This window comes from Diaporthe amygdali (assembly GCF_026229845.1).
Source record: "Diaporthe amygdali strain CAA958 chromosome Unknown NODE_12_length_1037015_cov_66_201586, whole genome shotgun sequence".
Lineage (NCBI taxonomy): Eukaryota > Fungi > Ascomycota > Sordariomycetes > Diaporthales > Diaporthaceae > Diaporthe > Diaporthe amygdali.
This window is the reverse complement of record NW_026517032.1, coordinates 312,784-327,581: the sequence shown is the minus strand read 5'-3', so window position 1 is coordinate 327,581 and position 14,798 is coordinate 312,784. Positions and strand designations below refer to the sequence as shown.

The following is a 14,798-nucleotide window of genomic DNA, read 5'->3' as shown; positions in this document are numbered from 1 at the left end:
GCATTTTAATCTGCCACTCATTCTTCTGTGAGCTCGAAGCCTGCATGGCTGCTTCACTCTCATCGGTTCGCATTGTCTTCCTTCCACTGCTTCAACCACGCCTCGATACGCTCTATGTTGGTCTCCATCTCCTCGGTAGTGTTGCTCTGAAGCTCCACCACGATCTCCTCGTCGTAAGACTCCCGTGCCTCCTGTAATAACACCTCCATGATCTCCGAATCTATGTTCTCCTGCAGCTTGACTTCTGGGTAGTTCCTATTTGATGGGTTAGTGCGTGTTGAATGCGATTGCTCTACCTTGCTCCGTTCACTCCCTGCCGCTGGGCTCCCGTGGCCTGCAGGAGAGCGTTCACTTCGCAAGCAAGCCCCTTTCCCCCGAAGTCACGCATCTCAGACTCACCTCGCCTTTAACCGGTCAAAATGCACCGCCGAGTCCACCCTCAGCACAACAACCAGGTCGATCCAGCTCTTGGGGAACAAATCGCATGCGTGCCAGTCGATGATGCACCCGCCAGCCTTGCACTCCTCCTCGATGGCATCAAGCAGCTGCAAGAATCGTCGTCAGCTTCTTCTGGCTGACCTTGTCATTTTGCACTGGCTCGCTCGAGCACTCACCTTGTCCTCGTCGACGATCCAGCTCTGATACTCATCGTCCCAGCCCTCGTGGCATTCTCTCTCCTTGACGATCTGGTTCACACTCATGTGTTTCAGCCCCGTCTTCTCGGCCAGCACTTCGCAGTGAGTCGTCTTGCCCGTGCCAGGGGTGCCGGTGACGATGATGTTGGGGAGTGGCCTCGCCATATTCGGCCGGGATGTGTCTACTTATGTAATGTTTTGGACAAGATAGAATATGAATTGCAAGGTTATGTCATCAAAGGTATATTGCCCCTGGTTGAATGTGAGAAGTGAAAATTTTCTGTGTGCTCTATGAGAGTGCCGCTTGTTGTCGAGCTGCAACGAGATCGGTTTGTTGCAAGTAATATCATATCTTCAAGGCGCTGTGGAAAATTTCAAAGAGGACTTTAACCAGCTCGGTGGGAGAGGGGGGGTGGTGCCCAAGATGTGTAAGGGTAAGGGTCTATTTAATGCTGGAGTACCTAAGAAGGCAACTCCGTTTCAGACCTCGCCGACAGCTTTTTCAACGAATAGTGGTGGAGGTCGATTAGGCTTACGATTCAAGCATACCTCACTAACAAGATTCCATGGATACTCCACTCTGATTCCAAGCTTAAACACTGCACAATGGGAATAGATGCAGACATCGGACCGATTATGCTGAATGAAATGGACGGCGTTGAGGACTCGTAATGCCTAGAGTTCAAGACTTTTGAGACCGTTCATGACATCAATGGTGCGCAGACAAGAGGCTGTGTTGTTCCAAATGATGGCTTAATTCCGGGATGAGCGGTCGACTGACTACCTGACATCTTGCTCTGTCAACGCCTTGCCCCGAAAAGTGCCGCCTGGGGACACTTGTCTACCCACAATGCGGCCGATGTATGCTGGTGAAGATCATATTGGGACTCCGAAACAGCCAAAATAAAAGCCCGTCATCCTCCTCTACCTCAAAGCGATCGGAGTGTAAAAATTTTCCACTTTAGTGTTCTCATCTGTACTCGTCGCCGACCCCCCTTTCCCTTTTGGCGCATGAACACGCAGAATCCACCAAGCCCCCCTTTGCGAATTATGGTCTAGAGGCGTAACCGATAGGCAAAACCGTAGTGATCAACAAGGAAACTGCATGTGTCGAAGACCTGAGAACAAATCAAACTGCCGTGAGATGTCTTCGTCGACAGGACGAGTTCCCCAGTGACTGGACCTCAATATGAGGTGATGCGAAATCCAAGAATCCGAAGCAGATCCGAAGCGACAAACATCGAGACGCTTAGCTCTGCTTGCACTCAGCAGCCTCCTGTTTGGGCTTTGAACCATCATCCTAATGCGTCATGTCAGAGCGTGGTCAAGGTGGATTAGAGATGGTGAAGGGCCTTACGTCATCCTCATCGGACTCCTCGTCCTCGTCACGGTCCTCGCTCAGGTCGTCCTCATCATCATCGTCCTCGAAGTCTTCCTCGTCGAAGTCCTCCTCGTCCATCTCCTCGAAAGCGAGGGCCTCTCCGGTGAACCAATCGATCGCGCGGGGAATCAACTTCTCCTTGATGTCCTCACCAAGCTGGTAGTCGAGCTCGAGGCGCTCCTCAATGTCAGAGGCGGCGTCATCGTCCTCCTCACTTGGTGCGTTGGGTGGGGAGAAGAAGTTGAAGAATGACTCGGTGGGGACGGTCTTCTTGACGATGCGCGTCTGTTTTGTGTCTGTTTTGCGCGTCAGCTTCTAGTATCCAGCCAGAGCCAGCGCCCGCGATGGCTGCAGGGGCAATAACTTACTCTTGTTGCGCTGCTTCTTCTGCTCAACCCTGACTGTCAGGTCCTTGCCCTCCTTCCAGTTGATCTTGTCGCCCTCGGCGTGGTCGTAAATGAAGTCGCCACCGTAGCCGGACTCGTTCTGGTAGAAGTAGGTCTTGGTGATGGTCTTGTTTGTGAAGTACTCGTTCTCGTCGAACTCGAAGATCAAGCGGAAGCCAGGCTTGTCGAGGTACTCCATGCGGATGTCCGTCAGGTGCTTCAAGGCACCCTCGTCACGGTCGGTGATCATTTCAGCGAGGGAGATCTGGTTCTTCATGGCGGACAACCAGAACTCTGGAATACCCTTAACAGACTCATTGGACTCGGCGGGCTTCTCCTCCTTGTCAGCAGCGCCGGTGGTCTCCTCGTCGTCATCCTCGTCGTCCTCCTCGCCAGCCTCAATCTCCTGCTCTGTGGGCTCAGTGGCGCCGTTGACGACGGCGGCACGCTTCTCGTACAGCGGGGTGAACTTGGCGAAGTACTTCTTCTCCAGCTGAAGGACCTCCTCCTGGAACTCGGCCTCAAGCTTGGAGTGCTCTTTCTGGATGCCCTTAAGGCCGGCGACGCGCTTCTTGACCTGAGGGGGTAAGGACTCGATGTAACCGGATGAGCGGCCGACGAGACTGCCGAGACGGCCTTGGATCATCTGGACGAGCTTTGGGTTCTGCGCGAAGATAGAGGCAGCGGCAGCACGGTCCAGGTCCTCTGTTGTGGCGAGGATATCAGCATTCTGGGTCACTACGGCCGACAGGGTTTCACGAGCGAGCGGAGCGCGGGGTACTAACCCTCCTTGATGCTATCAACGCCGGGCTGCTGGGCGTGCGATGAGATGGGAGCATTGTTGGCGGGTGTGTTCTGGGGAGTGCTGTGGTTTGAGATTGTCTCGTCAGCGGCGGGTTTTTTTCCTTTCTTTTCGGACGTTGTTCGTCGTGTTGACGGGGGACGCGGGGAGACCAGGCACAGCGCCTGTGGCAAGTGGGACTGGGCGTCTAGGACGGGGACTGGGGCTTTGGGAGTGCTGCAACTTACGGGGCCACGGCGATTTCAGGCCGCTTGTTCTTGATGGGCTCAGCCATTTTGGATGTGGTTGTGATCTGGGTAACGAAGGGATGGGTATCTCAGAGAGACAAGGTGGTGATGGCTGTGGGAAAAAATATGGAGGGAGAAGGAGAAAAGCGGTGATCAATCGTAGCGCGAGGGAAGGGATTGAGGAAGGAGGTGGAGGGCCCGAGGGATGGGATGGTTGATTGCAAATTTTTGGAGACAGAGGGAAGGCGCTCCACCCCACTCTTTGGCTCTGGGCGGCTCTAATCGTTGGGCGGCGAATGGCTCGTTGAACACGTTTTTTGTTGGCGAGCGAGGCGGCGAGTGAGTGAGTGACTGCGTGCGTGCGTGCAGCAAGTTTGCTTGCCTTGCCTTGCCTTGCCTTGCCTGTCCATTACTTCAGACCACACCAACCAACCCATGCCACACCCGTGGACCACACTACAGATGCCGTTCGTTCGTTCGTTTGTTCGTCTGCCCGCCCGTCCGCCAACTAACTTTGAAGAGTTTGTGAAGAGTCTAACCCCTGGCATCCCTTCGCGTTATCCCATACCCATCCCTATCGTCGTATCATTACTGCCAACACCAACAACATCGTGGTCGACTCAGTGTCTGTCTATCTATCCACATACACACACACACACACACACACACCAGCCACTAATGCACGACATCAATCCTGTCGGCGGGAGTAAATCTGATCATGGTCATTCACCTCATCCCCACGGAAAGTGATATCCATGAGTCTGATAAGAGCTGCATCCTGGGACCGTCTTACAACCGGGCGTCTCACATCATGCCGAATCATGCTCCGTAGCCCCGGACCGTCTGCTGTTGCCAGCAACCATCGAGATCAGCCACTTGTTGCTGGCAGAGCCGGAACAGAGCCCAATCATGCTAGGTGGGCGGGTGGATGGATGGATGACGTTCCTAAGACAGCACTCCATGCTTTCATGCAGCGACACATATTGCCAGGTTCTAGCTGCTGTCGATTTGATGGCAGCTGGGACCTTACCTGTTCATAGCAGTGAGCCACGGCAAACGACAGAATTTGTCTCTCTTTCCGGGAGTATGCTCGGGGTCAGCGACACGGCGGCCGACGCTTATTCCTAACCTTTTCTGGTCGACTCTGAAGCCCTTCCAATGGCTTCGACTTGTAAACCAATGCACGGTTCCGCTCGACATAGTACGGTGCACGGGATGTACACCCGCTCGAATGGAAAACCGGCTTCTATTATCGGCGTCAGAGAAAGCACAGCACTTTCCTCCGTAAAATCGAGTTATTTGTAGGTGACAGCAGAAACAGGCGGCCTTGCGCAAGCCGAGGTTGTACGGGGTGGTTGGTTGGCATCGAGCACAGCATCCGTCCGGTTCGGGCTTGGTATTAGACAGACATGACATGGGGCCCGTTCCGAACTTATAGTGGCCTGCTTCCACTTCCCATTTGGAATTGTTAATGTGCTTGCTCGGCGCAAGAGGAGCTCGCACATTCTTATAGGATACGCAGCACCTCACGGCAAGGATAGATGGCACGCATAGACATGGTACAGGATATAGGAGGTGGCCAGTCTGATGACGAAATATCAAGACCTGCACACGTTTCGTCTGCTCGTGGAAGGTCGTTCACGTAGCACGCCTCCGCGATGCCGCACGAGAGTTGTCCCACTGCATATGCCCTATCGCCTGAGCTGCACATGCCCCACATCATAGTGCTTGATATCTCTTTGCGTGTCTGCATATCTATGCGTGCACTGCAGGCCAGTATCTGTCATAAGGTGACATATACTGCTACTGCAACCTGCCGTGGATGTCGAAATGCGGTTGTGTCCTTCTCCATGGGGTCATGGGAAGCCGCGTGGAGAGAAAATACCTTCCGAAGTCGTCGAGAATTTTTCATGTCATGGCACAGCGAGGACGGCGGGCGTGGGGGGGGCTACAGAGGTGGCCAATGAGTCAGGCCCCACCATTTGCTCTCCTGAACAGTCATCAAAGCTCCTGCGAGACAGACGTGGTGTGTCAAAGGAATCTGTATTTAACCGCATCTAGTCCTCCTAATTGTAGTCCGCTTCTTGCAAATGCTTATTATGACAATAGCGTCAGGCGAATCTCCGTGTTTCGCTGCCATATTTTTAACATAGCTCCTTCGTGTCTCGCCGTTCGAGAAATTCTTTGCTAAGGTAGTCGCTGCGCCCGTCGTTGACGTTTGACCCCACCAAAGCCTTTGCAGACTCGTCATACCACTTCCCGAACACTCCTCAAAGCAAACCAAATACATCATGGCTCCTCCTCAAGCTCAAGACATCGCCGTCCGTGGGGCGGCAAACCTCTCTCAACATGAGCTCAGCGTCTCTCCCTCTGCCACATTCCACAGCCCCTCCTCCAGCTTCCCCCACAGCTTCGGCGCATCAAACTCAGGACGCCAAGCCGGCGCAAAGAACCTCAAGCCTTTTGAGACGACAGACATCAAAATCCTCCTGCTGGAAAATGTCAACCAGAGCGGCCGGGACATCCTCACCTCCCAGGGCTACCAGGTGGAAGCCCTGAAGACTTCTCTTCCCGAGGAACAGCTCATCGAGAAGATCCGGTGAGTTAGTTCAGAGCCCCGGTGGGTCTAAGACACAAATGCTAATATGTCACAGTGATGTCCATGTCATTGGCATTCGTTCAAAGACGAAGCTGACTGAGAAGGTGCTGAAGGAAGCCAAGAACCTTCTCGTCATCGGTTGCTTCTGCATCGGCACCAACCAAGTCGACCTGGACTATGCAGCCAAGCATGGTATTGCCGTCTTTAACTCCCCCTTCGCCAACTCTCGTAGTGTTGCCGAGCTCATCATCGGCGAGATCATCGTCCTGGCCCGCCAGCTTGGTGACCGCTCCAGTGAGCTGCACCGCGGGACCTGGAACAAGGTCAGCTCAAAGTGCTGGGAGATCCGTGGCAAGACGCTGGGAATCATCGGCTATGGCCATATCGGGGCACAGCTGTCAGTGTTGGCCGAGGCCATGGGCATGACGGTCATCTACTACGATGTTCTTACCATCATGGGACTGGGTACGGCCCGCCAGGTGCCTACTCTTGACGCCCTGCTCGAGGAGGCCGATTTTGTCACTTGCCACGTCCCTGCTACTCCCGAGACCAAGGGCATGATCTCCACGGCCCAGCTCAACAAGATGAAGGACGGCGCGTACCTGCTCAACGCGTCGCGTGGCACAGTTGTCGATATTCCTGCCTTGATCAATGCTATGCGAGGCGGCAAGATCGCCGGCGCTGCCCTCGACGTCTACCCCAACGAGCCTGCCGCCAACGGTGACTACTTTACCAACGACCTGAACACCTGGGGAGAGGACTTGCGCAGCCTGAAGAACCTCATCCTCACCCCACACATCGGTGGAAGCACCGAGGAAGCCCAGCGAGCCATCGGTATCGAGGTCGCTGACGCCCTGGTGCGGTACATCAACCAGGGTCTGACCATCGGCTCAGTCAACCTTCCCGAGGTGACCGTCCGCTCGCTGACCCTGGAAGAGAGCGACAAGGCGCGTGTTAGCTTCATTCACAGGAACGTTCCGGGTGCCCTCAAGCAGTGCTACGACATCCTCATGCCACACAATATTGACAAGGCAACCAGCGATAGCAAGGGCGATATTGCGTACATGATCGCAGACATTAGCGGTGTCCAGATCAGCGACCTGAGGAATATCTCGGATGAGCTGAACTCCCTCAGCTCGAGGATCATGACGCGCATCCTGTTTTAAATGTAGTCTAGTATTTGGTGTTTTCAGGTCGGCGGTAAACAAAAAGGAGGTTCAACAACAACAGGCGTTCACTGGGTAAATAGATGGCAGTCGCGAAAGGCTATTAGATCATCTGGGCGTTCAACAGCACCCTGGCATCTTACTGGCATACGGATTTCGAGTCAAAGCAATTCAATACTGGCATAACCACCCTGGGTTTTCATTTTAGTAGGACGATGCCCCTACTCCATGTCAGCGGGCATCCTAGATGTCTCTCATAGGACCTTCAGATGAGCCCTTTCCCTCGAAGCCTTCGAACGGCATCACTCACGTAGAAGCTGAGTCTGTCTGAACACTCGGCTCCTCGGTACTGAGGCCGTGGGTACCGGCCGGTGGCATGGGTGGCGTGCTTTACAGGTGCGATCTGTAATCATGACGATGTTTGCTCAACAGGAAGAGCAGCAGGATACGTACGAAGTCTAATGTTTGTAATATTCAACACTGTGCTGAATTTCCGGACATCCGAGCTCACCAACCGCGCGGGAGGAATATACTTTGACCAGGGGCTTCGCTCGGGGCCGCTCTACTCTGGGCATCTTGTAACAATGTCCTCGTGGAGGGCCAACTCGACGCCTCGCCCATCTTGGATGATCAGTCGCCCGGACGTTGAGGTAGCATGGTGCCGCTGGGACGTGGTTGCATCCATCTCAGTTGTATCGTTGCACACCTTGCGATCAAACCTCGATCCTCAGCGATGGTTTGTTCCGCATATATGACTCCTGCTTCTCAGCCATCGCGAACTTGAAGAACTCTTCAGAGACGCTTTCGCAGTGATGATGCTACGTCCAGCTTCCCACAGGCTTGCTGTTGTTGGTTCCGCCATCGGAGATGATGTTCATGCAGGTGCGAGCGCACAGAGTATTTGGTCCTAACATAAGATCCCCGAGGTTCTCACTTCTCAATTCCAATTTCAAGACCCTTTGTCGATGAGTGTGCAGAGGCATCTGAATTGCAAGCAAGCACTGGGCGTGTTGCATTCATTGGCACAGTATCATATTCTTATTTACTTTTCATTTTTCTACGTGGGTTGCCTGTGTATTAGCCCGCGTGCTAAGGTATGCAAGGTGTTCTCGCGACGCAGATCCTCAGGGGTTCGCAGGTCCTTTCTCGTGCGTTCCAGCGGAAGGGACCCTCGTCCACGCCGAGGGCATGCCTGGCCATTTGCGGTCTGTCCATGAGGAAGCGGAGATTGCTATTCAGGTGTTCAGGGGCAGGCTGAGCGATCCTTGGACACGATGGACGCGTAGAGAAGAGAAGATGAAGATGAAGATGAAGATGGCTCCTGATGGAATACAGCAGCAGTAGCAGCATCAAGCGAGCGAGCATGGGCTCTGGGTTAGGGAAGCTGTTGGGGGTATTCTTCGTTTCTAGGGCCGTTCTCTAGCGCGGGGACCTCAGGCTTGCACTGGCAGGGGGGCCATGGACAGCTGCAGTGACTGGCTACACAGGTACCGTGGATGTCCGAGTTCAACGTGGCCGACACCGTACGCAATACCAAAGGTACCAGAAGTGAGGAGTTTACACAGTCGTCATCCTCACGACGAGCCTACACGGCGGAGGCTATACAGGCCTCGTGGACTGAGACGTGAGGAAAAGATTGCTTCGTGTCCCAACAGGTCAAGTACCCAGCGGGCAGGTATCTGAACTGTTTGTATTACAGTGCATGACATGTCTTCGTGCCCCAATATGGAGTATCTAGGTACCTACGTACCTCAGCAGCTGCATGCAGGAGCTTGCATTGGCCCAGTCTGCAGCACGTTGACTGAGGCAGGCCCCACAAAGCGCAACCGCTTCACACCGCGACTTGCTAACCTCTGACACGCCTCGCTCCCTATCAGCCAGTGCCAACCCCGTCTGCGCTGTGGCCCCTTTTCACCGTTGCGACAGACCGCATGATGGACGGATAGCACCACAGTAGAGTACAGCAAAGCAACAAGGAGCACCAAATTTGTTTTAGCCCAGCACCAAACGGGCCACAGCCACGACCCTTTCTTTGGACGACCGACCTCCAACGACGGCATCGCGTCCGGAACTTGGACCTGAACCTGCATCTGCATCTGGCCTTCCTTTCACCTCCCAACACACCACACATCACGGCATCGTCCACGACGCTGGCATCACATTCTGTCCGTCTCCTCATGGTCAATGTCCTCCGGCAGCGTTGAACACTGGCTTGTCCGTTCCTGATTGATACCCTCCGGTCTCCACCTACTTCTTTGGTAACTTCCACGAATGTCTCTTTCTCCAAGGACTCGCCAACCTTGCTCCCGGTAGTGTCTGCAACGAACTGCCTCCCTTACCAGACCGACCTCCCCTCCTCCTCTGATCCCACGCTCAATGCGTCCTGCGCTGTCTCGATAGATTTCTCGACACAGACCGTGTAATATGTCCTCGAATTACGATGTTGGCACCCGGGCGTGGCAGCCCGATGCCGCTGAGGGCTGGGTTGCTTCCGAGGTCACAAAGAAGCAAGTAGATGGTGATAATGTCATCCTGACCTTCAAGCTGGACAATGGCGAGGTGAGAAGCTCTCCAGACTACTCCGCACCGTCCTCGACCAGGCAGCCATTAACATACCGAGTGTAGGAAAAAGAGGTCAAGCTCACCGTCGCCGCCTTGGAGAAGGGCGGCGAGTCTCTACCTCCGCTGATGAACCCAAGCGTGCTCGAAGCCAGCGATGACTTGACTAACCTCTCCCATCTCAACGAGCCAGCAGGTATGGACCTATCACACCGAAAGCTCCGGCTTGCCATTTTGCTTCGTGCTAACACAGACCCTGTCCTTTAGTCCTGCAAGCCATCAAGCTTCGCTACCTCCAAAAAGAAATCTACACGTACTCCGGTATCGTGCTAATAGCTACAAACCCCTTTGCCCGTGTCGACTCTCTCTACGTCCCAGGGATGGTCCAGGTATACGCTGGCAAACAAAGAGCAACCCAGGCGCCGCATCTTTTCGCCATCGCCGAAGAGGCGTTTATAGACATGTTGCGGGACAAGAAGAACCAGACCATTGTTGTATCGGGTGAGTCCGGTGCCGGAAAGACCGTGAGTGCCAAGTACATCATGAGATATTTCGCAACCAGAGAGTCGCCAGACAACCCTGGGGCACGGTCGAAAAAGGGCTCCGACACTCTGAGCGAAACCGAGGAGCAGATTCTTGCTACCAACCCTATCATGGAAGCCTTTGGTAACGCGAAGACGACACGAAACGACAACTCGTCCCGATTTGGAAAGTATATCGAGATCATGTTCAACAGCAATACGGACATCATTGGCGCAAAGATTCGGACATATTTGCTGGAGCGATCAAGATTGGTGTTCCAGCCAATGAAGGAGCGGAACTATCACATTTTCTACCAAATGCTTGCAGGTGTCACGGAGCAGCAGCGTCAGGATTGGGGCCTTCTGCCGGTTGAGCAATTTGAATATCTCAACCAAGGAAACACGCCAACCATCGACGGAGTCGATGACAAAGCCGAGTTCAAAGCGACCATGAGCTCCCTGTCCACAGTTGGTGTTAATGAGTCTACCCAGACCGAGATCATGAAGATGCTCGCCGGTCTTCTGCACATGGGCAACGTTAAGATCGGCGCCTCGCGGAACGACAGTGTGCTCCCACCCGACGAGCCCTCTCTTGAGAAGGCTTGTTCTGCCCTTGGAATCGACGCCACCGAGTTTGCCAAATGGATCGTGAAGAAGCAGCTTATCACTAGGGGTGAGAAGATCACATCCAACCTGAGCCAGGCACAAGCCATCGTCGTTCGAGACTCGGTTGCAAAGTATATTTACTCGAGTCTGTTCGACTGGCTGGTCGAGGTCACGAACCGAAGTCTTGCAACGGACGAAGTCTTGAGCCAGGTCCAGTCTTTCATTGGTGTTCTGGATATCTACGGTTTCGAGCACTTCGCCAAGAACTCTTTCGAGCAATTCTGTATCAACTACGCCAACGAGAAGTTGCAGCAGGAGTTCAACCAACATGTTTTCAAGCTTGAGCAGGAAGAATATCTTCGGGAGAAGATTGACTGGACCTTTATTGATTTCTCAGACAACCAGCCTTGTATCGATCTCATCGAGGGCAAATTAGGTATCCTGTCTTTGCTTGACGAGGAGTCGAGACTTCCTATGGGTTCTGACGATCAGTTTGTCACCAAATTACACCACAACTATGCCAGCGACAAGAACGCTTTCTACAAGAAGCCTCGCTTCGGCAAGTCGGCTTTCACGGTGTGCCATTATGCCGTCGATGTGACGTACGAGTCGGAAGGTTTCATAGAGAAGAACCGCGACACAGTGCCAGATGAGCATATGGCCGTCCTCAGGTCAAGCAAGAACCAGTTCCTGGTATCGGTGCTTGATGCTGCCGCGGCTGTTCGCGAGAAGGATGTGGCATCAGCAACCACAAGCTCAGTCAAGCCAGCAGCCGGCCGGAAGATTGGTGTGGCCGTTAACCGCAAGCCCACTCTCGGCGGTATATTCCGATCCTCGTTGATTGAGCTCATGAGCACCATCAACAACACAGATGTCCACTACATCCGTTGTATCAAGCCCAATGAGGCTAAGGAGGCTTGGAAGTTCGAAGGGCCAATGGTTCTGAGTCAGCTCCGAGCTTGTGGTGTTCTTGAGACAGTCCGCATCAGTTGTGCTGGATACCCTACACGATGGACGTATGAGGAATTCGCTCTTCGATACTACATGCTGACGCCGTCGTCCCAATGGACAGCGGAGATTCGGCAGATGGCGAATGCCATCTTGGTAAAAGCCCTGGGAGAGAGCACTGGCGGAGGTCAGGACAAGTACCAACTTGGTCTTACCAAGATCTTCTTCCGAGCTGGCATGTTGGCCTTCCTCGAGAACCTTCGTACGAACAGACTCAACGACTGCGCCATCATGATCCAGAAGAACTTGAGGGCCAAGTACTACCGCCGTAGGTATCTTGATGCCAGGGAATCCATCATTCAGACCCAGGCCGTTGCCAGGGCTTATATGGCTAGGCGACAGGCCCAGGAATTGAGGACCATCAAGGCCGCTACTACCATTCAACGAGTCTGGCGTGGGCAGAAGGAGAGGAAGAACTTCCTTCGCATCAAGGCCAATCTCGAACTTGCTCAGGCTGCCATCAAGGGTTATCTGCGCAGGAAGGAGATCATGGAGACACGCGTTGGCAATGCAGCTTTGCTTATCCAGAGAGTATGGCGGTCAAGGCGGTCGTTGCGGTCTTGGAGACTGTACCGCAAGAGGGTCATCCTTATTCAGAGCTTGTGGCGTGGTAGGAAGGCCCGGAAGGCGTACAAGGGTCTTCGCGAGGAAGCGCGCGATCTCAAGCAAATTTCATACAAGCTTGAGAACAAGGTGGTTGAGCTCACTCAATCCCTTGGTACTATGAAGACGCAGAACAAGGAGCTCAAGGCACAGGTGGAGAACTACCAGAGCCAGATCAAGTCCTGGCAGACACGGCACAACGCGCTTGAGGCCCGGACAAAAGATCTCCAGGCCGAGGCTAACCAGGCAGGTATTGCTGGAGCCCGCCTGCAGGTCATGGAGGAGGAAATGAAAGAGCTCCAGGCTCGATTCGAAGAATCCGCCGCCAACTTGAAGCGAATGCAGGATGAGGAGAAGCAGTTGCGAGAATCTCTGCGTGCAACCAACACAGAACTCGAGGTTTCCAAGCAAGAAGCCACTCGCCACGACAACGAGAAGAACTCGTTGCGTCAACAACTGGCCGAGCTCCAGGATGCACTCGAGCTTGCTAGACGTGAAGTGCCTGTTGGGGCTGAGATCAACGGCAACGGTGTTGCACCCGCTGTCAACGGTCTCATCAACCTGGTTTCCTCCAAGAAGCCGACCAAGAGACGGAGCGCTGGGGATCCCCGCGACCTCGACCGCTTCAGTGCTGCCTACAATCCTCGCCCTGTCTCAATGGCTGTCACTGGTCGCCAGGCTGTCATGTCAGGGTCCACTCTCATTCCCGGCGCCGATAGCATCGAGATGGAACTCGAGGCTCTCCTCGCCGATGAGGAAGGTCTCAATGAAGAGGTCACCATGGGTCTCATCCGCAACCTGAAGATCCCTTCACCCAACACGAACCCGCCTCCCTCCGACAAGGAAGTCCTCTTCCCTTCGTACCTCATCAACCTCGTTACTTCCGAGATGTGGAACAATGGTTTCGTCAAGGAGTCCGAGCGCTTCCTTGCCAATGTCATGCAGTCCATCCAACAGGAGGTTATGCAGCATGACGGCGAAGAGGCCATCAACCCAGGTGCTTTCTGGCTCTCCAACGTCCATGAGATGCTCTCCTTTGTCTTCCTCGCCGAGGACTGGTACGAGGCACAGAAGACCGACAACTATGAGTACGACAGACTTTTGGAGATCGTTAAGCACGACCTCGAGAGCTTGGAGTTCAACATTTACCACACCTGGATGAAGGTGTTGAAGAAGAAGCTCAACAAGATGATCATCCCCGCCATCATCGAGTCTCAGTCGCTGCCCGGCTTCGTCACGAATGAGAATAACAGATTCCTTGGCAAGCTCCTACAGACGAACTCCCAACCGGCGTACAGTATGGACAACCTGCTCAGTCTCCTGAACAGCGTGTTCCGCGCCATGAAGGCCTACTACCTTGAGGACTCCATCATCACCCAGACGATCACAGAGCTGCTCCGCCTGGTCGGCGTGACTGCCTTCAACGATCTGCTAATGCGCCGCAATTTCCTCTCCTGGAAGCGAGGCCTGCAAATCAACTACAACATCACTCGTATTGAGGAGTGGTGCAAGAGCCACGACATGCCCGAGGGCACTCTTCAGCTCGAGCACTTGATGGTAATTGTTGCCCGTTACCACCGCATCCCTGTGCACCTGCTAATGTCTATTACAGCAAGCAACAAAACTTCTGCAACTCAAGAAGGCCACCCTTAACGACATCGAGATCATTCAGGATATCTGCTGGATGTAAGTAGCTTTGAAGCGGAACCCGACACAAGACGTGACCATGCTGATCGAAAATAGGCTCTCGCCCAACCAAATCCAGAAGCTCTTGAACCAATACCTGGTCGCCGACTACGAGCAGCCAATCAACGGAGAGATCATGAAGGCCGTTGCATCACGAGTCACCGAGAAGAGCGACGTCTTGCTCCTGCAGGCCGTCGATATGGATGACAGTGGGCCTTATGAGATTGCAGAGCCGAGAGTAATCACGGCTCTCGAGACTTACACGCCTTCATGTAAGCCACTTGTTTCGTTCTCCAGTGATCTCGAAAAGCATCTAACATGACTGATTTAGGGCTGCAAACCCCGAGGCTGAAGCGCCTTGCCGAGATTGTCTCTGCGCAAGCCATCGCTCAGCAGGAGAAGATGGAGTACGGGTCCCAGAGCGGGTATGAGAACGGCGACATTGAGGAGATGGACGAGACACCCGAGGCCATCGAAGCCAGCGCATAGAGTGCGCGGCCGGGGCTAAGGTTATCGTCTGGGTGTTTCCCACAACAGTCTCCTAGGTCGTTCCTGTTATCTCCATTTAAGAATGCTGGTAGCAAGAAGCCTGAAGGGAGCCCCTTGCGCGATTGCACGA

The 14,798-nt window shown here is 53.9% G+C and overlaps 4 protein-coding genes across 4 annotated transcripts; 2 read left to right on the top strand and 2 right to left on the bottom strand.

The window, feature by feature from the left end:
- Window positions 1-59: 59 nt before the first annotated feature.
- Window positions 60-800, bottom strand: J7T55_001845 (pos9-activating factor fap7; the record flags this gene model as incomplete). Its single annotated transcript, XM_053142750.1, has 3 exons — window positions 60-255; window positions 400-545; window positions 615-800. The coding sequence occupies 3 exons, from the start codon at window positions 798-800 to the stop codon at window positions 60-62; spliced, it is 528 nt and encodes a 175-aa protein (XP_052994298.1).
- A 1,084-nt stretch (window positions 801-1,884) lies between these two features.
- J7T55_001844 (uncharacterized protein) lies at window positions 1,885-3,478 on the bottom strand (the record flags this gene model as incomplete). Its single annotated transcript, XM_053142749.1, has 5 exons — window positions 1,885-1,935; window positions 1,993-2,312; window positions 2,385-3,107; window positions 3,188-3,267; window positions 3,432-3,478. 5 exons carry the CDS (start codon window positions 3,476-3,478, stop codon window positions 1,885-1,887), a joined length of 1,221 nt encoding a protein of 406 aa, XP_052994297.1.
- Window positions 3,479-5,722: 2,244 nt separating this feature from the next.
- Window positions 5,723-7,196, top strand: J7T55_001843 (d-3-phosphoglycerate dehydrogenase 1; the record flags this gene model as incomplete). Its single annotated transcript, XM_053142748.1, has 2 exons — window positions 5,723-6,030; window positions 6,086-7,196. The coding sequence occupies 2 exons, from the start codon at window positions 5,723-5,725 to the stop codon at window positions 7,194-7,196; spliced, it is 1,419 nt and encodes a 472-aa protein (XP_052994296.1).
- Window positions 7,197-9,620: 2,424 nt separating this feature from the next.
- J7T55_001842 (myosin myo2) lies at window positions 9,621-14,668 on the top strand (the record flags this gene model as incomplete). The annotated part of the gene is made up of 6 exons (XM_053142747.1): window positions 9,621-9,755; window positions 9,822-9,951; window positions 10,023-14,050; window positions 14,106-14,179; window positions 14,237-14,451; window positions 14,511-14,668. 6 exons carry the CDS (start codon window positions 9,621-9,623, stop codon window positions 14,666-14,668), a joined length of 4,740 nt encoding a protein of 1,579 aa, XP_052994295.1.
- Window positions 14,669-14,798: the final 130 nt, after the last annotated feature.